This window comes from Peromyscus californicus, unplaced genomic scaffold (assembly GCF_007827085.1).
Source record: "Peromyscus californicus insignis strain IS unplaced genomic scaffold, ASM782708v3 Scaffold_3__1_contigs__length_106647218, whole genome shotgun sequence".
NCBI classification, from domain to species: Eukaryota; Metazoa; Chordata; class Mammalia; order Rodentia; family Cricetidae; genus Peromyscus; species Peromyscus californicus.
The window spans coordinates 56,346,606-56,370,284 of NW_026294551.1; the positions used below are offsets into that span (position 1 = coordinate 56,346,606).

A 23,679-nucleotide genomic window follows, 5' to 3' on the forward strand; every position below is an offset into this window, starting at 1 on the left:
TTTGAATAAAGTATCAAGGAATTCCAACCAGAGGGCAAGTGTGACAGCAAGGTGCAGAATCTACACAAGCATATATGGGAGTGGTGGCATGGAGTTTTTTTTCCCAGCATTCATTTGGCACACTCTTTATTACCACCCTTCTCAGGAAGTGCCAATGCTAATGTGTATCTCCTTGAGCTAAAGAGCAGTGGCATCTTTTAGTCCATGTTGGTGTGTGTCCCTTGCAGGCTTATCCCTTTCATCTTATAAATGCTTTGGTTTGTGGCAATAATGCTGCGTAGTTAGAAACAAATTCTGAAATCCATGTCTCCATAAAATAATAGAGTCATGCTTGAACTATTCTGACTGCTATCTCTCACTGAGCTGTTAGGCAAACAGGATTAATTTGGTGTGCTAGTCCCAACTATAGTTAACGCCTGCTGGTTATTTGGAGCTCTGTATGTTGGAAGGTTTTTCTGAGGCTATAACTGGTCTCAGCAGGAAGGAATCCTATAATTGATTAGTGATGTCTGCTGTGGGCACAGGAAGGGGGAGTTCTAGTATGGAACAGGGGTGAGCTAAAATATTATGTAGAAAAATCATATTCCACAGACCCAGATGAATGTGTGTTGAAAATAACTCACTTCAAACTCACTCAGGAATACAAATTAAAATGAGCTGTCTTATGACCCAAAATATGTGTGCAGTGCAATACTCCTCTCGGTATTATATGTGTGTGTGTGTGTGTGTGTGTGTGTGTGTGTGTGTGTGTGTGTGTGTTAGAAGAAAACACAAAACTTGTATTTGTTGGATGCTATAACCACATCTTACTCTTAAGATGTGTATCAATTCTAACTAGCAGGACTTTAAGTACTTTAGTATCATTACTTCCAGCATGAGGAAAATGACATTGGATGATTCCGGATTGTACCAACAGCAAAGCAGCCTCCTTGATGGGGGCATCCCTCCACAAGCTGATAAGGCATTGAGTGAATTGGTGACCCATGTATTAGGCCATTCAGTTATGTTTCTAGGACATCTCACAAGGTGGTTTGAATCTTCAAAGGCATCTTTCTCATCGTGTAGATGATGATCTAATGGAGAAAGTCCATTTTCTATGGAGTTATTGGGCATTCATCCAGGAGGAAAGACATTTCTAATCTGCTCTCACAGAGGCTCTTCTTTCTCTCAGTCTCTGAAATGTAATAGAATGAAGGAGGGTGGCTTCATAAAGGTGGGTACCCGATTGTAGATCAGAAAGTATAATCTATTTCTTTGTGTTTTTCAGGGTCTATCTAGTGACTAGTACATAACAGTGAGTGGTTAAATATTTACCTAATGACTGAATAAATGATTTAAAAAATGAGCCCAGAGATCAGTTAATCCCTTCCCAGGCAAGCCATAAGGATAATTTGATATCATCCTTGTTTTGACATGTCTGACTTAGACCAAAATAATCCCGAGGTTGTGAATTCCCATGTGCTCATCTGACTGTAGTGCCATAGTTTGAGTCATAAGCATGTACCATAAACTTCCTGTTGCTCCACTTGCTGGTTGGTCAACCTGGTGCTAGGATTCTGTTTCAGAATCTCCTGCATCTTACCAGGGCAGGTGTGTAGACCTGGACAGGGCATGGAAAGGATAACCATTCCTGGATTGACCTAAATTAGTATCTAGGTTCCTTAAAAAATAATAAAAAGGGAATTTGGAGACAGACACTTAAGTAGAAAGAGGACCATATGAACAAGAAGCCAACCATCAACAGGCTTGGCCAAGGACAAAGACCTTGGGTAGATCCTGTGTTCACTGCACTCAGAAGTTGCCAACAAACACATTTCTTTGTTTGTTTGTTTTGTTTTGTTTTCTGAGATAGGGTTTCTCTGTGTAGCCCTGCCTGTCCTGGAACTCTGTAGACCAGGCTGGCCTCCAACTCAGAGATTCACCTGCCTCAGCCTCCCAAGTGTTGGGATTAAAGGTGTGTGCCACCACCACTCGGCCACTACTCAGTTATTTAAACCTCTCTCAATTTGTGATACTCTGTTATTCAGCCTAGGGGAATAAAGTAGTAGCTGGCAAAAACAATGTCAGATATCTTTGTGGCCAGAAGTTACTCCTAACCCATTTCTATCTTGAGTCTGAACTCTTGGGTTTGATTTAGCTGGTAATTATGTTGTGATAACCTACCACAACACTGAATGGCTTAAAACACCTGGAATTCCTGTGATCTCTTACTTTTTGGCTGGGGCTGGGCTGGTTGGTTGTTCTGGCTTTACTTTGGCTCAGTCCAGGGTTATATTCCTTTGGGAGTTTGGCTGGAAATGAAATATTCAAGTCATTTTCTGGAATTCTAGGATTTCTTTTCATGTGATCTCTTGTCACTCAATATTCTAAGTTAGCCATGTTTGTTACAGGATACTAGATTCCAAAAAAATGCAGAAGTTCTCCAGAGAGAGAGGGAGAGTTGACACAATGTCTCTTTTACCATATTCTCTTAGGTAAAGCAAGTCATGATGTCAGCTCCAGATTCAAAAGAGAACAAATAGACTCCATTCTTTTTTTTCAGGGGAGGGAGAGAAAAAGAATGAAATGTGTTTACCTCTCACTCACCTCAAAGCTGCTTTTCCCACATGCTCTGGAACTGCTTTCTCTATGGCCATGAGTGACTCCATCTTTAGCATCTCTAAGACAGAAAACTTAACAGTGGTTTGGACTACCCTGTCCTACCTTTGAAGTATACATAAGACTCAGGGGAGGTTCTGGCTCTTCTAGTCTCTACTATTTTTAGCCATCCCATGGAACAAATGTCTACATTGAAATTCTCAATTTCCTTTCCCTGTATTAACTCATTGTTGCTGGCTAGTCCATGATTCCAGTTGTCTGCCAATGGCAAGTGCCACCACTCCTGGGCCTGTCCTCTGTCATGCTTGGTAGCAGATGATAGCTGCTGGTCTCTAACCAATGTTCTGTGCTGATAACTATCTGGGTCCCCCAAACTTGTCTCTCTGGAGTGTTCTACTAGAGTGAATACTATGTTCATGATAATTTTCAAATCTATGGCTAAGACTGATGTGTTTCTTGGACACTGTGTCTGGTAAGCTCAATTTATTCTCTGGAACATTCTGTATGCTCCCCCATACTTTGGTATCTACTCATGTGGATTTTCCCACCAAGACTAAATTTACCTGTGTCTGTTCCTTCTCCTGGATGCTCCTAGTGAACCACAGCTCCTTAGCCTAAGTCTACCCGTGCATCCTGATGGCAGCCGCTGTGAAGGGGCCCTCACTAGTCATATCTCCCACATACTGACTTGACTTGCTCTGTCCATCCTCAGCTGTACTGCTCACTTGCTGTAAACAGAGCAGAGGGTATGTCTGGTCACTCATCGGAAGGCTTTGCTACTTCTTCCTGCTTGAACTCAGAGAGCTGTGAGGTTGATTGTGTTAGGTAAGATCCTTTGGGCTGCAAAAAGAAAGCCCAGTGAATAGAAGCTAAGTAAAACAAGGATGTATTTGCTCAGGTTCCATAAAAGTATCTGGTGGTTAAGCTGGTTAGAAGGCTAGCAGTAATGGTGCTTGCCACCAAGCTTGATGACCTGAGTTTGATCTTGGTGACTCACATGGTGGAAACCCCAAAGCTTTCCTTTAGCCTTTGCAGGGCATTCTGTGGCACACACACACACACACACACACACAATATACAAATTAAAAAGTACACTTGTGGGCAGACTTAGTAAGATGATGCTATACCCAGGACTCAAATGTGCTAACAGGATCATGTTTCTCTGCATCTCAGCCTCTCCCCAGACCAGCTCTTTTCTTGGGGTTCCTGTGAGGACACCAGTAGCCACAGGACAATCCAGAGGGAAGAGTGAGGTTCTTTCCTGCCCTGCTCATACGAGTCCTGTCACTCATCTCACTGGGTGAGTTTCTGTCACCAAGTCACCCTGAATATACAAGCTGACTGACATGTGTTTTGCTGCAGTGTGGGTCCTGTGTGGCCCATGCAGATCCCTTGGAATGAGAGTGGAGGAAAGCAAGCCCCCACAGTAAAAACAAGGGACAATGATACCCTGAAACATCATACTGCACAAGAAGTTCCCTAAATGCACACAGTTCTGGAGTAACAGGCTTGCATTTTTCCAAATGAGCTAAAGTGTGTATGCAGTGTTTTGCATGAATGCAAAAATGTCATCCTAACATGAAGGCCACTCTAAACTATAAGCTTGGTGTGAATGAACAAATTGATTTACCTATCAGCAGCATTAACAAAAGCTAATGTACTCTAATTTTCTGACTTAGATTATTTAACATCGGAACTGGTGGCCTTAGGAGATAGTTTCAAACTTGTTACTGTAGAAGATAGAACAAAAGCTATGCAATTGCTAACAAGAATGGCACTGAGAGAAATGGGGGACTCAGAAACATCCATTCAATGTAAATTTCTGAGTGCCCATGGCACAGGATCAGAACTTCTGAAGTAGATATGGAAACAAAATTTGGCACGCAGACTTTTCTAGAAGAACAACACTGATGAAAATGGGGGAGAAAACAGGATTGGGCAGATGTGATATAGATTCAGTAAAACCTTGGTTCCGGGGTACTCTGGGACTTCAGACAAGACAAGCTCACCCGAGGGTTTGGTGCTGAAATAGCTACACATTGGTACCCCCACTGTAATCTGTCACTAGATATGGGCTTCTTGGGGAAGCTGGCATGTTCTCAGAGGGGATGACTTTCTAAAGACCCCAGAGGGTCTGACAGCTGGAGGGGAGTCTTTCTGTGTCTATCTTAGACTACTGGACCTCTATCATGGATGTAGGCATCTAGAATACAGGAATCAACAAAGCTGAATCAAGAGCCAATATTGTAGCTGGGAGGAGAGAACAGGATTGTCTAAAGTCTATCAGATGGTGGTAAATGCTGTGACGGAAAAACGTATCAGGAGGAGGTACAAATCCAAACAGTGGGAGAAGAACTGGGTATGGGTACTGCACCATTTCCATTTATCACACTTAAGCAGAGCCCACAGGGTGGGAGAAAGAATCCTGCACATGCCTGCAAGAAGGGGCTATGGGCAGAGAATGAAGCTACTACAAAGGCTCTCAGGGAGAAGAAGTGAACCAGTATGACTAGAGGGAGAAGTCAAGACAGACTAAAAGGAAACAGGCTTAGATCAGCTGAGGACCAGATCACACTGGGCTTAGAGGCCAAGTTCATGCTTAGAGGCCATGGTAAAGTTTATAGTGAGAAAAGATGGTATGTCTTCTAGGACATAATCCCCCTCTCCTTTCATAAAGGTGAAAACAGAAATTCATAAAACTGATACATCAGTACAAAGTTACATAGCTAATTCAAAACCCTAGAGAAAATCAAAATAAAGAATGACAAAATGTAGCTGGGCATGGTGACACATACCTTTAATCCCAGTACTCAGGAGGCAGAGGCAGGTGGATCTCTATGTGTTCAAGGTCAGCCTGGTCTACAAAGCAAGTTCCTGGACAGCTGGAGCTCTTACACAGAGAAATATTGTCTTTAAAAAAAAGTGAAAAAAAATGACAAGATGCAGTTCATATATTAGGAATGCTATTGGCTACATTTAAAAGGATGTCCATATTCAAATAGGCTTGGGGAGGAATTTACCTCACATTGCTAGTAGACCAGAGTTGAGAGGGCTCTGGGCATAAGTCTGTGGTGTAGCTCCATCCTTTCATCTATCACCTTCCCAGGGTGAATTAGGATGTCCTAAGTTAACAGACTTTAATTCTTGAGGCTTTAAAAAAGCAAACAAATGTATTTTATCTTTCATGCTTTCAGTAAAGGACCCTGGATAGATGGACTTTCTTTTCTACCACCTACCCCAAATAACAACATGGAGACTTCTTACTAATTATAAAAGCTTGACCTTTAGCTTAGGCTGTGTCAATGTATAGGCTTATAAGGCTTAGCTCTTTTTTTTTTTTTTTCAAGACAGGGTTTTTCTATGTAGCTTTGGAGCCTTTCCTGGAACTCACTCTGTAGCCCAGGCTGGCCTCGAACTCACAGAGATCCACCTGCCTCTGCCTCCTGAGTGCTGAGATTAAAGGCGTGCACCACCACCGCCCGGCAAGGCTTAACTATTATAACTTAATTAAACTGTTTCTATTAATCTACATTCTATCACGTGGCATTACCTCTCTTCCATCTTGCAACTTCTGTTTTCTCTCTGTGTCTTCTGGCTTCTCCTGCATGCCTAGATTCCTCTTCCTCTTCCTTTCTCTCCCAGGAAATCCTGCCTATACCTTCTGCCTAGCTATTGGCTGTCCAGCTTTTTATTACAACAATCACAGCAATACAGTTTCACACAGTGAACAAATATCCCACAACATTTCCACTTTTTTGTCTAAATAAAAAGGAAAGGTTTTAATGCTAATACAGTAAAATTATATACAATAAGAACAATTATCAAGTAAGAAATACGCTCACAATGGTCCGTCCATTTGTATTTGTCAAATTTAGAGAAATTATTCTATTATCTATTTTATTTTGATGAGTCCAAAGTTTTAGACATAAACCACTTTTTATTATAACTTTTATTACCATTCTAAAAATACCCTTTTAGACCTTAAAACATCTTCTTAGATAAACAACATAAGCTTTCATTTTTCTCAACCTTATAAACTTTACATCTCTTATATAAGTTTCTCTTTTGAATTTGGTAACAAGGAAAACTATAAAACTATAACTATCTAGTCTTTAATCTCATCAGAGACCTGAGAAGGATATAATATTACCTGAGTAAACAGGAAGTGTAGAGCAAACAACTTCCGAAACTATAGAAATGACAGAGACATCTGGCTGCCTGGTCAGTCACCCAAGGTTCCACTGCAATGTTGGAGCATCCATCTTTGGCCTACAGGCCTAGAACATCTGACAGACTTTTCTGTGAAGCAGGAATCTTGAAGGACTGTCCCACCTTGTCTTGGCAAAGTTCAGCAGTCGCTTTCTTTTGTGTCCTGCTTGTCCAGTTTGGACAGCACACTGCCAGCAGTTGAGGCAATTGCAGTTTCTTGCCCAAATGGCTAGCTTTGCTACATTGAAAGCAAATTCCATATGGAGGTTCTTTGATGCCCATCATCTTTTTTTGAAGTAAATTGTGCTTCCAGGAGCAGACATGTCTCACTGTCATGAAAAACCTTATGTTAGTAAAACATTTTAAATGCCACATTCTTTAAGCCTTTGAAGTATTTGAAGACCATCTATCTATTTAAAATAGATTTCTGTTTGACCTTGGAAACATATCTAGTATAACTATAAGTTTGATTGTTATCGATGACTAACTTCTAACCTGTATTTCTTTATTATCCTAAATAGCTTTCAAGGACTAGAAGTTTACATTACATTTTTAAATGATCTGCATAGGTATAATATCTTAAACATATGTACAGTATAACGAAAATAACCTTAGATTTGTATCAATATATAAAAATCCATATACCAATTACAATATTTAAGATTGATAGTTGAGTTTTTTTAGTTTAAAAGTAGATTCAATAATTTACCCTTTTATCCCATCATTTCTATATTATATCCCTCCTTTTTCCTGTCAGAAAGAGATCCTTGAATCTAATCTCCTTTTTCAGCTTTTTTTTCCTGATCATTGCCAATAACAACTTATAACCAACCCCCCCCAAAAAAAAAAAATGACGACAAACTTCTATAACACACCAAATGAGCAAAAACCACCTACCCCACCTCTTGGGAATGTGGGCATCATGTTTTCTAGACTGCTTCCTGTTGTCTGGGGGTGATGACTTCTTTAGAGGACCCTGAGAAAATTGGGATAATGGTCAAGTCCTAAGAGAGCTAGCTGTATTATTTTTTGTTTAGTCTCTATGTGATGAGAAAATATAGAGCTTACCTGAAGTCTTGACTGGATAGTCTGGAGGCTGGACCATCTCAGCTAGCAGCTTTGAAGTTGTTCTGGATATAGAATTTTGAGATAACTGCAACAGAGGCATTCTGAGGGGCTGGATCACCAGGGATACTTATCTTTATTGGTGTCTGGTCCTTTTTTCCCCCTGAAAACACATACACTTTTAAAGGTAACATATATATCTGCATTAACACAAGTATGGAATGTGCAGTGTGCACAAGTCAGTTAAAGATGATTTTTTTTTGTTTTATGTTTGGGCAAGACAAAGGCATCCGTTAACTTTATAAGTTTGTTTGGACTGTATAACCAAACCTCTATCTATGCCATATGAAAGAATGGCATGTAATAATAAGTCATGAGGACTCTGTAGCCAACATGATTTATCATGTCCCATCCAGTCTCAGATCTGTCCCCATAGTAGAGGGATCAGCATATATGTCACCTGTCCTATAGTCTTTTGGGGTTTCATTTTTCATGTCTGTAGTCAAGATTTTCAGGAGGTCTGCCCCGATCAAATCTGATCTTTATTAATTTTGAAGAGAACCATAACTTTTTATTTCCTGTGGAAACAAAAGCATAACATCTCCCCCAACACAACACATTTCCCAACATCCATTTCAAAGTCAAGAGATTTCTAAAGTATATAGGCTGATTTAATTCAGCAGTTCGTTCCATAATCCAGTGTCTCTCAGCAGCTGCCATTTGCTCATCAGCATCCAAGAAATTCAAAGTCAGCCAAACACCATACAAGATCCAGATGTCCTGTGTATTTCCCACCTTTACATGGCTTTTTTCTTTTTATATTACTTTATTCTGTCCTTAAAGATATTACTTTATTATTTTTAAACTATTTATTTTTTCCTATGACTGTCTATACCCATTTTCTTTTCTTTCTCCAGCATCAAAGCACATTTTAAAACGTATTATAGCTGTTCAGAGGTTTTCTTGGTCGGGATCTGACTTCCTGCATGTCTGCAGCCTCCTCTGACCACATGAGTCAAAATTAAACTGCTAGACTATTGCTATGGGGATCCACTTATTACATGTCATGCTGGTGACTGGCTCCGCCCCACTTGGTTCTGTCAGAGTCTAACCTCATGCAGGCAGGTACTGATCCCAGAGCCACATTTACCTGCTCCAGCTCTGGGAATGTTGTGTCTGCCTGTGGCAGGCAGTTGTGCCCAGTGCCAGCTGCTCAAGTGCTCAATTGCACAGCAGGGCCTCTTAAAAGAGCCATGTCTGTACCCCCAGCCTACCTGAGACTTCGGAAGCCAGGATGCAGCACCAGGAAACTGCTTGGTCAGACTTTTTTTTTTTTTTGGCTTTCTCAGGCCTTATGTTGATATATGTGGCCGGACGTTGGGCGCCAACCCTGGGTACGAAAACCATTCTCACAGTGAAGCTTCCTTATCCCAGCCTCAGAAGGAAACAAGAAGTGTGGGATGGGGATGCCACTGCAATTGGATGCTTCTGAAACACCACACACAATTCCTGCTCGCAACTCACTGAATGAACACTACATGTCCACTTATCTCCCTGTCTTAGTTAGGGCTATTATTGCTATGAAAAGCATACCATGTCTAAAAGCAACTTGGGGAGGAAAGGGTTTATTTTATCTTACACTTCTATATCACAGTCCATCATCAAAGGAAGTCAGGGCAGGAACTGAAGCAGAGGTCATGGGCGGGAGGCTGCTGCTCACAGGCTTGTTCCCCACTTCTTGCATAGTCTGCTTTTTCATACACCCCAGGACTGTCTGCCCAGGGTGGCACCACCCACCATGGGCTGGGCCTTCCAGGTCAATCACTGATTAATAAAATGCTCCAAAGGCTTTGCTCAGTGTGGTTCCCTCTAGATGACTCTAGCTTGTGTCATTACCAAAAAAACCAAGCAGGACACCTGCTTTTTACAGGAAGCCCATGGGTTGCAATTCCACTATATGCCTGAAGGGCAGAGCAGAGACACCCAGTAAGCAGTACTGATGACTATCAAGCTGAATATCACCACTCCCCACCCCCTACCATCCAGAGCAACTATGCTCAGAAGTGTAAAATTATTACCGCTTTAACAGCAAGGAAGTCTACCCATTCCCCATCAGATTGCCTTTATTTAGAACTAGATCACGCAAGCATTTTTAAAAATTATTTACTTTTACTTTATTGGTGTTTTGCCTGTATGTATGTCTGTGTGAGGGTTGAATTCTCAAGTTATAGACAGTTGTAAGCTGCCATGTGGGTGCTGGGAATTGAACCCAGGTCCTCTGGAAGAGCAGCCAGAACTCTAAGTGATGAGCCATCTCTCCAGCCCCCCATAAGCATTCTTAACCAATCCTTGTTAAAGAGAAGGTGGTTGTTACAGCTGGCTCAGACCAATTGGAACATACCTTTCAGAAATAAGGATTGGGGCACTTTCCCTATAGCCTCAGGGCTTCAGAAAGTCAGTGTATGTTTGGGGAAAGTTATTTTTCTCTGGAACTTTTAAATGGGTCAAATCCACAAATAAAGTATGTTTCAATACTGCCAAGAATCTAACATTCAAAAAAAAAAGTGGAAAATAGGGTAGGGTCAGGGGGGAGCATGATGGAGGGTAAGTCACCTGATCAACCCCAAAGAGTGAACAGGAGAGGTATCAGTAATAATAGCATGTATTACAATAAGGATTGAAATAAATAACTGTGCACAGTCTAGCCTACCAAAATACTGTTTCTGTGAGTCTGTTGATGTCATGATTTGGGAGCACAGGAATTGACAACACATTTGCCCCTATTGGGGGAAAGTTGACTTGAGAAACCTAGTCAGTTTCCCTTTATCGGTAAGATTGATGAAATCTTGTTAGAGTCTCTCATGAGAACAACTTAGTCTTCTGCATATTTCTGAGGGAATGTCCAGATACACATACGGAAATTCTGGACAAATGAAAGAGATGGGAACACTAGAAGACAGGAAGAGATTGGCTTAGAAATCACACATAGTATTCAGATTCAATGGCACAGTGCTGTTTTCTTCAAATACACTGTCCTGAATACCAAGTATGTGTGCCTATTTGCTTCCTCTGAGCTTTCTGTTGTTGCCCTGGGGGGCTGCCTCAGGTGGACCTCTCAAAGACACTTCCACATGACCACTGTTAACTGCCTTGAGCCTGCTCTTCTGAATGAGAACATCACCTCCATTGTAGGCATCCTCTCCCGTATGTCCACTTCATAGCTCCATCAATTTTGCATCTGGATTACCAGCACAGCTTCTAAATTGCTTTCCCTGTGTCCAGTCTTCTCCAATAGACTTGAGGATGTAACAAACTTATAATTTGATAGCATCTTCCCCTATTAAAACTCACCAATATTTCCCCAGCAGCTGAAATACATACAAATTCCTTGACAGGACCTACAGTGCCCCCCAGCTGCTCTATTTAGAAGCCCCTCTAAGAGTTTCACCACTCTGTATGCCTAGTTCACCCACCCACACTAATTCACTTCTTCCGGTTTTACTGTTTCCTCTGCTGGAAGCATCCTTACCTTCTTGCTTGTTTTTCTAATTCTTAATCATTCTTCACCATGCATTTCGTGAGTACCCTGAGAACTGTATTGAACCATCACTGCTCCTCTCCTGGGCTGTGCTAGATGCCTATACCCTGCTCTGAGACTAGGCTGTGCCCATCTCTGTCGTGGACACAAACATGCCATGCAGAAATCATTTGACTGTCTCTGTAAATGAACTCCTTACAGAAGGGGCTACATTATTTGTTCCTTATCCTAGCACTTACCAGCGCACATGGCAGGATTGGCAGTAAAAGTGATGGTTAGCAGAACCATTAAGAGATGAAGGAAACAGGAAGTGCCAAGAAAGAAGAAGAAGGAGGAGGAGGAGGAGGAGGAGGAGGAGGAGGAGGAGGAGAAGAAGAAGAAGAAGAAGAAGAAGAAGAAGAAGAAGAAGAAGAAAGGAGGAGGAGGAGGAGGAGGAGGAGGAGGAGGAGGAGGAGGAGGAGGACGAGGAGGAGGAGGAGGACGAGGAGGAGGAGGAGGAGGAGGTGGTATTGAGAAACACATGGAGTGTTTCTAGAAGAGCCGGCCAGAATGAGTGAATCTCTCTCTACCCATCCCAGTGTGAAAAATGTCCCCATGTGTCTTGGAATCTTGAGTTCCAGCTCCAATTCAATCCGTCCATTTACTGCCAGAGCTTCCTGAATGCTGATCTTTTGTTTGAATTACCCCCTGAGTAGGATTGAGTGGACTATTTCAGGGACATTTCTGTTGCCATACTTCCGACAGTCTGTCCCCTGCCTTCCCCCAAAGTACTCAGGACACATGGCCAGAAGCTTGGCTGGCTGCTGCTCATCTTCTCCGTTCCCCCACTTCCTCCAAGGACACACTCCAAACTAAGACTCTGACTCCCTCTTGGGGTGGCCACACAGCTTGGAATGTCAGACTTTGGGTCTCCTTTCAGCCAGCCTGGTTACAGGAATGCCTACCTCACTCTGGTCAGGAGGGAATGCCTGCCTCTGATTCCCGCCTCCCCTAGCAGCAACAACAGGAATTTCAGCACAGGGATACAGGAGTTTCCAAAAGGAATCTTTAAAACCCAGGTAGTTTTCTTTTTGTTTACTTTTAAACTCAGTCTCAACGCTGAAAAAAAGTTGGAGAAAGAGGGAATTCGAGGTGTCACTAAGAGCTGTACTTATCTCATTCCTGCATGAGAGATGAAGGAGAAAAGAGCCTAAGTTCAGGGCACTTGGTGGCCCAAGACCCACTTGACCCCTGGCCTCAGTGTAGGAACCTGTAGCAATGGGTTTGACCTCTTATCTTGACTGCGAGCATCACCACTAGGGAGAGGCAGAGGCTTGCAGAAACCCCAACTCGCTTACTGGCAGCGCAAAGACAAGGCTAAGGTAAGGGGGGCGGGGGTGGTACTTGACCAAGAGGGCTGGAAGGGCGATAATGTCAGAGGACGTCTGACCCTGCCGCGGCCGGCTCCAGAGAGCTCACTCTGATCTTGCTCCGGGGTATGAGAAGTGGGGAGCAGGGGGAGCTCCCTCTTTGCCAGCTTAATGCGCGGTGTTGCTTAACTGGTGTCCGGGCTTCGGTGACGCGGAGCTTCGAGAGAGGGGGGAAGAGGCAAAGAGGAGTCCTGCCGTCCCCCACCCGGGCGCCCAGGCGTGGAAACGTGGGCGGCGGCGAGCGGCTGGCCTCCCTCCCCGCCCTCCCCGCGCGGCGCTCCCGCGTGTGCTGCTGTGTGAGTGCGTGTGTCTCCCTCTCGCCTATCGCACACGCTCCGGCACTAGTGCAGGCGGCTCCCAGCTCTGCTCTCTAGCTCCGACCGCTGCGCTCCCGCCTAGCCGCCGCCGCTGCAGTCGCAGCCGGGTACGGTGAGTGACTGAGGTGCAGCCGCCGCGCTCCCGGACTGCCCGCCGGACCCCAGCCTCAGCAGGCAGCACCTCACCGGGGCCGGTCGGCCGGGTGACTCCCGCAGGGGCTTTCTGTGCGCCCTCGGGCCACCGTCCCAGCCGGGACGCACTCCTCGAGGGCTGCGCACTCCTTCCCCGCCCGGCAGCCCGCCGATCCCCGCACCCCGTGACCGCTGCACCGTCTCGTCCCGCAGGACCTGCCCGGACGGGACCACGCCGCCGCCGCCGCCTCCGGGAGCAGCGCTTCGGGGCCGGCCTGAGCCGAGCCGCGCGGGGCCGCCGCTGCCGCGGGCGGGGGATGGGGCTGCCCGCCAGGAGCGCGGAACCCGCAGGGGGAGCGCGGAGCCGGCGCGCAGCCTGAGAGCCCCGCGCAGCCTGCGCCCCGCCGCTCCGTGCGCTCCCGCCACCGCCCGCGCCTCGATGGCGCCATCGCCCCGCCACTGACCGGCCCGCGTCCCTCGCCCAGCCCGCGCGGCCGCCCTCGGAGTCCGGCCAGCCGCTGGGGCAGCGGCCTGCAGCCCGCGTCCGCCCGCGCCCTCCCGCCCGGCCCCGCCATGGCGCTGCGCCGCCTCCTGCTACCGCCTCTGCTGCTGTCGCTGCTGCTGTCGCTCTCGTCCCTGCACCTGCCGCCCGGCGCAGACGCCGCCCGCGGCCGCGCGGCTAACCGGACCCTTGGCGCGGGAGCCGTCGGGGGTCGGCGTTCCGGAGGTGCCCTAGCCCGCGGCGGCCGCGAGCTGAACAGCACCGCCCGGGCGTCCGGCGTCCCGGAGGCGGGCAGCCGGCGGGGACAGTCCGCGGCGGCGGCGGCGGCGGCCAGCGCGACCGTCACTTACGAGACGTGCTGGGGCTACTACGACGTGAGCGGCCAGTACGACAAGGAGTTCGAGTGTAACAACAGCGAGAGCGGCTACCTGTACTGTTGCGGTACCTGCTACTATCGCTTCTGCTGCAAGAAGCGCCACGAGAAGCTGGACCAGCGCCAGTGCACCAACTACCAAAGCCCGGTATGGGTGCAGACGCCCAGCACCAAGGTGGTGTCGCCGGGGCCGGAGAACAAGTACGACCCGGAGAAGGACAAAACCAACTTCACCGTCTACATCACCTGCGGGGTGATCGCCTTCGTCATCGTGGCGGGCGTCTTCGCCAAGGTCTCCTATGACAAGGCCCACCGCCCCCCGCGAGAGATGAACATCCACAGGTGAGAGGCGTTTCTGGGTGCCTGCCTTGGGTCCCCAGGCCTCACCCCCTCTTAACATACCCCCCCACCTCCAGTCCTCTTCATGCACACACCTCTTCTCTCCTTCTAAGTCACTTCCACAGTCGCTTCCTTTAGGAGCAATACATTTTGTGGCTCTCCCCTGTTCCATAGGAAGCAGCTAGGCATCCTTTAGAGTTAGAGGGATTTGCGACACAAAGTACCAATCAATGGAGTTGAGGGTGTTCAAGGGTAAGAATTTCACCAATTTCCCTATCTCTAGGCTCTCTTTTTCATGGTGTGTGGCCACTTTACTATGGGTTGTACCGCGCTTAGGTTTTTGTTTGTTTGTTTTTTTTTAAACTGGAGTGCCACCTTAATATAAAGACCTGAACAGTGTGAGTACCTCACTGAAAAGAATAGCAAGTGGGTTAGTGTAAGCTGGGATGTTCCCAGGGGTTAAGAGCGGGCTGATACGGAAAGGGTGGCCGCCTCTGCTGGGAAGAAGGTTCCCCATGCGTGTTGACCAAGCACAGATGGTACGCCTTCCAGTAGGGTGCTCATCTTTCCTGCAGAGGCTGGAGAACTTGTTCCTCCAAGGCAGGCCTCTTTGAGTTAACACTGGTGTTCAGCCTGGCTGGGCATCTTTTACTGCACACATGGCAAAGACAGTGGGGACTGCCCCTTTCCAAAATTTATAACGGGAGCTTAAAAACGTGACAGTCCATAGTTGCACTCCGATTGCTTCCCACCCTGTCTCTGGCTCCCAGGGAGATCGCTGGGAAGTCAAAGCCACAGCAGGAGCCCTGTCTCTCCTTTAGGAATTGCACAGGCAGAGGATGCGAAGTCAGCTATGCGCCCCGTGTCCCCATGAAGATGAATGGTTGGATGTGGCTTCAATGAAAGCCCTGCCCCAGGAAACACTTCCATTTCTGGCACGCAGAGTGGGCACTGCCCTAGTTCCCAGGCCCAGCCCCCAGTCCACTGCTTATGAGTTGACCTACCAAGCCTAGCCTGGTCCATGCACCTTGCTTATTATCCTCATGGCTTGACAACCTCCTCCCTTAGGAGCTCTGAACATTAATCACTCCTACCTTGCTGCAAAGAGGAAGGCAGGTAGAAATTTCTAGGCATGCTGAAGGAGCTGATTCTGCCCCCCCCCCCCGATAATGTGAGTGTGAGAAGATGATATTCCCTGTCAGGTTTCATTGACTCAAATCCATTAAATGCAGACATTTCACACTCAAGTACTAGACTTGGGCTTACTGTAAAGGGAGCATCCCCTTTTAACCCCCTCGTTACCTGGGCTAGCCACTCTTCCATTAGCTGATCTCAGCCTAGGCTTACTCAACATCCCTTTGGTCTTGAACTAGGATTGTGAGCGATGGTCTGTGGTCTCCATGTCTTGCCATGCAGAGGATGGGTACTGTGAGCAGAATAAGAGCAAGACACCGACACTTCCCAGGAGTTTGTTTGGTCTGGCTGTGAATTCTCTCTTGGGCTCAGCTTGGAAAGCAAAGAAGGAAACGCTCAGGGGCAGGTGCCTTTCTGAAGATGTACCTTTGTTCCTCATCTGTCACCTCTGACCCAGGACTCAGGGGCTCATCGCCTCTTCCTTCCTCTTGTCTCATTAAACCCACCCTGGCTCTTACCTCTTTCTAGTTGATTCTCACAAACCTTTCTTGGGGTTTCTCCCTGTCCTGCCCCCGGTGCCTCGTACACTTTGTTCAGCATCACCTGTGTTTGATAAGGTTGTGGCCTCAGAGTCTGAGATTAAGCCCCCGTGAAAACCAACATTGCCATGTTGCTCTGGAGAAGCCACTGTTCTTGAGAGTAGTCTCATCTTCCCCATAGACTCCCGTTGTCCCACACTGGGGTAACCGTGGTCTCTTGGGACCATTATTTCTGGGGTGGGAGGAGGAGAGGGTGAACCACGAGGAAAGGACGGGGTTTCAGGCCCCAGACCATTATGTAAATATGTGATGTTTCTCCCTCAAATTTACCTCCTGATTTCATTCAGTTCACAGCACCTCTCTAGCAGCTGCAGCCTCGCCTGACCAGTGCTTTGGAAACCATTATACTGGTTGGTGCTGGGTGGATAGGGGACAACGCCTGTCAGGGTATGTGTAGCGGGTGGTGTGGGGTGGGGTGGGGTTGGAGATCAGTGATGAATGAGACTCACCGCGATGAGTGACACTTAAGGACACTCAGGAGTAACCTTGAGCAGCTCAGGGAAAGTCTTTTTCAGTTCTGGGTAACTGGCAAGATAGCGTATCTCCTGGACCTCTTCCTTCCAAGTGCGTCAGTGTGAGTGCACACATTACTCTCACGTGCAATGCACCTCTGGGTGGGCCCCGGGGGAGGAAGCTCCTGTTTCTCTGCTTACACCTCAGATGTCACTGCTGACCACCCCAGCTGGGGGCAGTTGCGTAGTGTGTGTTGTAAGAGAGGCAAGGGAGGGGAAAGGGGGCGGTGATGGAGAAGGTATGTATTCCCAGAGTAATGAGTTTTTCCTAGGGAGGAGGGGGGAACAGAAATGCTCCTGGTCAGAGGCCAAGTTGGGAGAGGGGATGTGTTTCAGTTCTGTGCTTTTTGAAACAGTGGAGCCGAGATGTGTCCATACTGAAAGGGAGAACAGAGCTGTTGCAGTGTGTGAGCCTCCCTGAAGACAGGCAGACCTGAGCCCCTTCCTTCCCTGGGGCAAGCGTTCCTGAGTCTGAGGGAGTTTCGGTGAGCAAAGCCTCCTTGCAAAGGGATACTGTGGGAGTTTGAGAAGAGATGGAAGAAGGGATTGGCCATCTGCTCTGCCTTGGTGTTCCCAGGCTGGGCAGCCCTCTGTCTGCCATACACATGCATATTCCTTATGGCTGGGCTTTCTTACATCTCTCCCTCCCTTGCAGCAGATTTTGCTTTTTCTAGAAGTGATTAGCTCTTGCTAGCAGGGTTCTGAGTGAGAAGTCAGTGTCTGGAGGGGAACTAGGCAGCTCTCTGGCGATTCTAACAGACAAGGCAGTGGGAATGATGCAAACATACCTGCACTCGGCTAGTTGGGCTCTGGGGAGGAGAAAGCGATGCTAGTTCTGAGTGTCTGAGTGAGGGTGTCCTGCCTTTCCTGGCTGGAACCCCATTTCTATTAGAAGCTGCATCCCCTTCTTGCCCCCTGCTTGAGAACTTCTCAGGTTGAGAGGTTGGAACTGCAGGCATCCACTGATTGCCATGTTTCCTGAGTGTCTCTGTAGTCGTTACCTGAGGCTGTTTGCCCAGAGAATGATGACCCACGTCCTCCAGGAATATGAGCTCTGCCCAGCATCCAGCCTCGGAGGCTGGCCCCTTTTGGCATTCTACTTTGCCCTTAGCTGTCTCACATCCAAACCTATTCCTCCTCCTCACCATGAGTTGATTCATTAATGTCTCGGAGATGAGAATCACTCTAAGGAGGAACTGTGTGGCTTCTTTTTTAAATGGCTAATTAACAGATGGGTCAGGAAGCTATTAAGATGCTGTAGACACAGTTGGTGAAGTCAGAGGTGCCTGTACGGGACTGGGAGTATGAAGGAAGGTGGGTAGGGAAATGATGGGCAGGGGAGGATGCTCAGAGAAGCAGAGCCAGAGTATACGTCATCAGGAGAAGGGGAAGGTATTGGGAGGTAATTCATCTGCAGAGTCTGTCTCTGAACTAACTTTCTTATCTCTAGCATAGGCCAGGGAAAACTTTGCTTTGCCCTTTCTCCTTCTAGAAGTTAATTACAAACCAGGAGAGCTCTGCTTTCCTTCTAGGCCAACACTGTTGTAACAGAACCACTCCAGAGTTGAGCGAGTGAAGAACTGTTTCTAAGTATTGGGAGAGACCAGCTGTCAAATCCTCTCACACACCCATTTTTTTCAAGTACTGTGGGCTCCCCATTATGAATTGATCTGAGCTAAATCGGCTTGTTTTTAACTCCAAATACAGATGTTTGGAAGGAAAGGGGAGAAAAGAATCTTGCCTTGGGCTGAAGTGCCTCCCCTTTTTCATGTTTCCCCTTTTCTTTGAGTTTAAAAAGAAGTGCACACGGGGAAGGCTGGGAAATTCCAGAAGCATTACGAAGGAGGGTTAGGTGCAGGAGCCCAGGAAGGCAGAAAGAAGGTAACAACAAATAAGACAGTGACTGGGTGAAAAGTTGATGGTTACCACTAATGGAACAAAACACAGTGCTGCCGAGCCTCCTGCAGGTGTGACTTTGTTCCAGTTCTTGAATGTATGTGGACACATTGCATGGGAGCCCCACTGGCCTAGAGAAGGCAGAACATGGTTCAAACTCCACAGCATGCTTCCTTGACACACAGGCTAACTGGGTTCATTCTTGCTTTAGTGATACAACCAGGCAAATGGCTTTTCAATGATCTTGAGACCTTGAAAACCTTCTGGGGTCATGTTACTCACTATCTTCATGTTTCTTTTCTGCACTGCTCCCTCCCACCGCCCCCCCACCCCCGCTCAGAAGACTTGCACATCTGCCTCATCCCGCCCTGTCTCAGAATACATTCATTTCAAGGAATCTGCTGCCCAGAAACAAGAATTTATCCGTAGTCCTAGTCTGCTAAGGAGCTTGTAAAGACAAAGTATAATTCATTGTTTTCAGCTGATTTGCACGAGAGACTGCATTGCTGGGGTGTTGGTTCGTATCGATTGTGCAGAAAGCCATGGTTAAGACATCTGAAAAGTGTGCTGACTGAAAGAGGTCAGTTATCCCAGACAGACATGCCTATAGATCTGGAATAAAAAGGCAGTGATACCCAAAAGAACTTCCTCCATCTAGTTCTGCTGGCTGATTTCTCCAGGGCCTGGCGGTATATTATTTAGGTCTTAATTTTCTACCTCCATCCCATAGCCAGGGAGAGCCCCTACCTACTGCATGTTGGAGTTAGCTCTCTGCTCCTGACTGTGACAGTTGCCAGCTTCCTTCTTCCCTGAATCCATCCTGTCCACGCAAAGTTCTGAACAGCCTATGCTTGAAATTGTCACAGACTCAAGTGCATTTTGCCTTATCGATTTTGTCACGTTCCTTGGCAACATATATTTTGTGACATTACAAAATTACGATTTGACTTTGTGGATGTGTAACATGTCTCAGGTTGGTGGCGAGGGGCTGTGATGAGATAGATGAGGACCTACGCTACCTTCATTGCAAACACACCTTCTGTGATGGTTTTGTCCCTCTTTACTTTGAGAAGCTCAAACTCATTTTATTTTTTTCCTGAGTCACTTTTATGACCTCATGTTTGTACTTCTTTTGTTGGCAGATATTACAGAGGGGAAGAAGGCCGGGCCTAGAGAGTTTACCAGCAAACCCTAACAAGGTCCGACACCCTTAACCTTCAGTCTCTCGTAGGCTTATTTTAAAAAAATATCAGAGCAGATAGTTAACTCTATTCTTTCATTTTTTTTTTCTACAGGTAAAACCAAAGTCTTAGGAAAAGGCAGACTAACATCTTCCATTATTTTGCCATCCATTTCAGAATCATGGCCTTATTCTCACAGTCAGTTTAACATATAATTTTTATAAGTGAGGCACTTGAAATCAATAGAGCATAGGTCACAAAGCCACGTGTCCCAGCCGCTAGTTGAGTGAGCTTTTGCTGAAAGCCTTGGCGTCCATGCCGTAGGCCCGAGCTCAGTATCATTTTCTTCACTGAAACCAGTCTGCTTTGCTTTATGCTTGATTCTTAGTCATCAACAAATAACTTTCAGACACTTGGAGATGTGAGTGACAGCCTTCTCCTGTCAGTCCCTTCCCTGTGTCTAGCTCTTGAGTCTTGCTGGCCTCTGTGTTTCCATCCACCAACATGATTTCTCACGATAGTCCCTGGTCTTTTTTTTTTTTTTTTTTTTCAGTTTCTCTGCGTTCTTTTCTAAAGGGCAATAACCTGATCTAAGCAAAATCCTCTACTAAGATGTGAGTAATGCAGACTGTTGAAAAAGGAAAATACAGCATATGCCAAAGGAGGGTGGACCAGGGCAAAGAACCACTGAATAACGGTGTGGGTAGAGGTATGAAATTAAAAATGTGACTCTGCATGCTTCTGCTCTCACCTGGAGGTGGAGGAAGTATTGAGACTTATCACATCAGTGAGGTTCTGCAGGTGTGTGTGTGTGTGTGTGTGTGTGTGTGTGTGTGTGTGTGTGTGTGTGCGTGTCCAGAATTACCTTCCAGGATCGCTCCAGCATGTGGAAGATCCCTCATTGAAAGCACAGTTCCCATTGGCTGTTGTTCCCTTTCTCAGCTCTGGGTCAAGAAGCCAGCATCTAACGGGGCTGGAGGTTTGCAAGGATGGCCTCTATCATTCTGTGAGATGACTCTGTATTAAATGACACTCAGCAGCTCTTAGCAGCTTTGCATTTGCTCTGCTTGATCCTCTGAAAGAACCTGGGATCTGTATATGTTGAGTTCTCTTCCCAAGCAGTGTCCTTAAGAGGCCACAGGCTGATTCTTCTTCTGCAAATGACTCCATAGCATCACTCATAGAAATGTAGCCAGTATGTCTTTCGGTAACCATAGCATATTATACCCTCCCAGGGAGAGCTGGTTCCTTTAAGCAGTGATAAGTCATGAGTAAGGCTGATGAATGGACAAGGTGGTGGGAAGCCACAGTGCCTTCCCTAAAGTGAGCTCCTAAGAGGGGGCATCTCTATGGTCTTGAGAGGCAGGATCAGAAGAAGGGAGAGCCCCTCACCCACTAGGACCATGTGGATAGGGCTGCTCCTCACGTGGGAAGGCAAGTACCTCTTAGGCAAGACCAGTGTCATGTGACAGCAGTGTGCTGGGCAAGCTGTGGGATAGTTGGGAAAGAAGACAAGAAAAAGGAGTTGAATATGCATCAAACATTTCAGATAACTGCCCAAAGAGGGTAGAAAAAAGAATGTCCCACATTTCTGCATAAAATAGTAGACAGATCGCTCAATTTAGCTTCCTGCTTTGATACTGAGGGTAAAGGGACCCAGTTTCTTTGGGATGCACGCAGAGAGGAAGCCTGGGATCAGAGCCCCCTGTTCACTGCCCTCTGCCCTCTGTCACAGGGCCACCGCCTCTGCAATTCTGTATTCAGATGGAGTTATCTCTTGGGTCAGACTGCCATGGATATCTGCAGACCCGTGGAGATGAGGCTATCATAGCATTTCCGGAAGATTCATAACAGCCATTTATCACACCTGCCTTCTTCCCATGCCCCCAATTCATATTTATGGGATGGGATTGGTTGGGGCAAAGAGTGGGCTGGCTGAGTAAAGAGCAAAGGGTAGGGTGCCACCCAATATAGTCTGGAGAGCTGGGAACAGTCATGGCTATGCTGTTGCAGATGGGTATTTTTGACCAATCTCAGTCAAGAGTTAGGGGAAGGGGAGGGGCTGAGCACCTGTGTCACTGCCATGGTCCCTCTAACACATGTAGAGGCCACTTTCAAACACTCTTGAAGGAGTCTGTTCCACTATGAACTTGGGCAGTGGGTATCAATAGATAGGCGTTCTTCCTGTCAGGAACTTACGTTCTTCCATCATCTATGAAACTCAGGAAAACTATGAAGCCCTGAGGTTTCAGCTGGATGAGGTCGTAAGCAATAGTATCTGGTCTTGAGCACTTGTTTGGCGACGGGAGCCCTGTTCTGTGTTTACCAAGCCAAGTTTAACTGCATGCCCCACCTCCTCTGCCCCCTGTCAGCCCACAGGGTATAGAGGCATACTTTACAGATGAGGAAACCTACTCAGAGGCAGAATGAGTTGCCCAAGGCCATGCTATCACTGTGTTGCCCATCTCAATCTTCCCTTAGGGTCTAGAAAAGCAGCTGTCTTACACCTTCCTGACAGAGTCAGTAATACCGCGGAAATGCTTAAGAAAGCAGTCATCGTGCCCGCCCCCCCCACCTCCCACCCCCACCCCTGCTTGTGCCTGGGACAGCTTGTTACCATAAAGGACAAGAGGGTCAATGACCTCTCAGCCAGAGCTGGTAACGTGGTAACACTCCCACTTAGACTGCACCTGGGGTACAGATGTGCCCAGGACAGTGAGAGGGTTTTGTTTCAAGCGTGGGTGCTGTTGGCTGAGATGAAGGCGTACAAAGAAGTGTAAGAAGCAAGACGAAATATTGAAGTTCACTGAGAAGAAAACAAAAAGAATGCAAACCCCTGCATGGTTTGGAAAGAAGCCCTGGGCAGTGGTGCATGAGTCACAGCCTCGGACAGAGGCGAGAGGAGCTGGGGAATGGAGGAAAGATGAGGTCTAGGGAGAGGATGGACCTCAGGGCATCCCCAGTTTTAATTACCGAGACCCATAGCTCACTAACAGGTCCATTCATCACTGTCCCTCCATGCCCCCTTCCCCATTTATAACACCCAGAGCTGCACATGCAAGAGAGAGCTGCAGCTAATTCTCTGATGCCCGTTCCGCTGTCCTTTCTCCCTTCTGTCCTCCTGGCTGTGCTAACTCAAGGCTTCACTCCTTCCTGGGTCTCTACCTCCTTCGTTCTCTCATCCTTTGCCCTGAAAGGCACAGGAGGAAGAAGCAATCCTGAGACATCCTAACAGCCACAGCTGGATGTGGCCTCCAGCTGTTATCTCTAGGTGTCAGCCAGTGTGGGGCCCAGATGCCTGGTCTGCAGTACCGCAGCAAGGGTACCTGAGCAGAGTCACTGGCTCTAAAAGCTGTTTCTGTAGCCTCCAGGAACCCAGCTCTGCAGAGGACTGTTAGTCCTCTTACCTCCTTCCAGCTTTTTTTCCCTCCCGGGATCCTCCTTGCCTAAAGCCACTGTTCCCATTTCCAGGGACCTGGGAGCTAAAGCTTCAGCAAGGCTCTGGGTGGCTAGAACCTTGGCCCTGTGCCCTAATGTTGGTAGAAGAGTTTTTGCTTCCTGTAGTCTTCTCAAACACGCTCATTATTCCTTGCTTTTCTGGCATTTGGTTTCATGTCCTGTTCCCATTAGCTTCTGCATTAAAGTCTCATTACTCAGGACACCTGTCCTCTGGACATATTGGTTGTTCTCTTAGCCAAATGTCCTCTTCTGGGAAGTGTGGTTTCCACCCTTTTCCTTCTTCCTTCACTCCAGCTGCTCCCTGGGGAGGAACTTGGGCCCCGGAATGGGCTATTAATTAAGTGAAATCTGAGAGTGCCTTCTAGATCCCTTCCAACCTCTCCTTTCCTAGGGCTTAAGACCATTGTTGGGGTTTA

The 23,679-nt window shown here is 47.0% G+C and overlaps 1 protein-coding gene and 1 long non-coding RNA gene across 8 annotated transcripts in view; one reads left to right on the forward strand and one right to left on the reverse strand.

The window, feature by feature from the left end:
- The window catches only part of LOC128122414 (uncharacterized), a 35,783-nt gene extending 24,006 nt beyond the window's left edge, over positions 1 to 11,777 (reverse strand). For 5 of the 6 annotated variants that reach the window (XR_008222429.1, XR_008222426.1, XR_008222425.1 and 2 more), the window contains exons 1-3: positions 7,876 to 11,777; positions 7,705 to 7,783; positions 5,619 to 7,136 (exon numbers count right to left, since the gene is read on the reverse strand). This is a non-coding gene — a long non-coding RNA (uncharacterized LOC128122414). The remainder of the gene's footprint in view (positions 1 to 5,618; positions 7,137 to 7,704; positions 7,784 to 7,875) is intronic. The other variant, XR_008222427.1, reaches the window with a different exon arrangement.
- Positions 11,778 to 13,791: 2,014 nt separating this feature from the next.
- The window catches only part of Shisa6 (shisa family member 6), a 314,399-nt gene continuing 304,511 nt past the window's right edge, over positions 13,792 to 23,679 (forward strand). The window contains exon 1 of one of the 2 annotated variants that reach the window (XM_052756896.1): positions 13,792 to 14,485. In XM_052756896.1, the coding sequence (XP_052612856.1) occupies positions 13,842 to 14,485 (644 nt within the window). In that variant the 5' untranslated portion in view covers positions 13,792 to 13,841. The remainder of the gene's footprint in view (positions 14,486 to 23,679) is intronic. The other variant, XM_052756895.1, reaches the window with a different exon arrangement.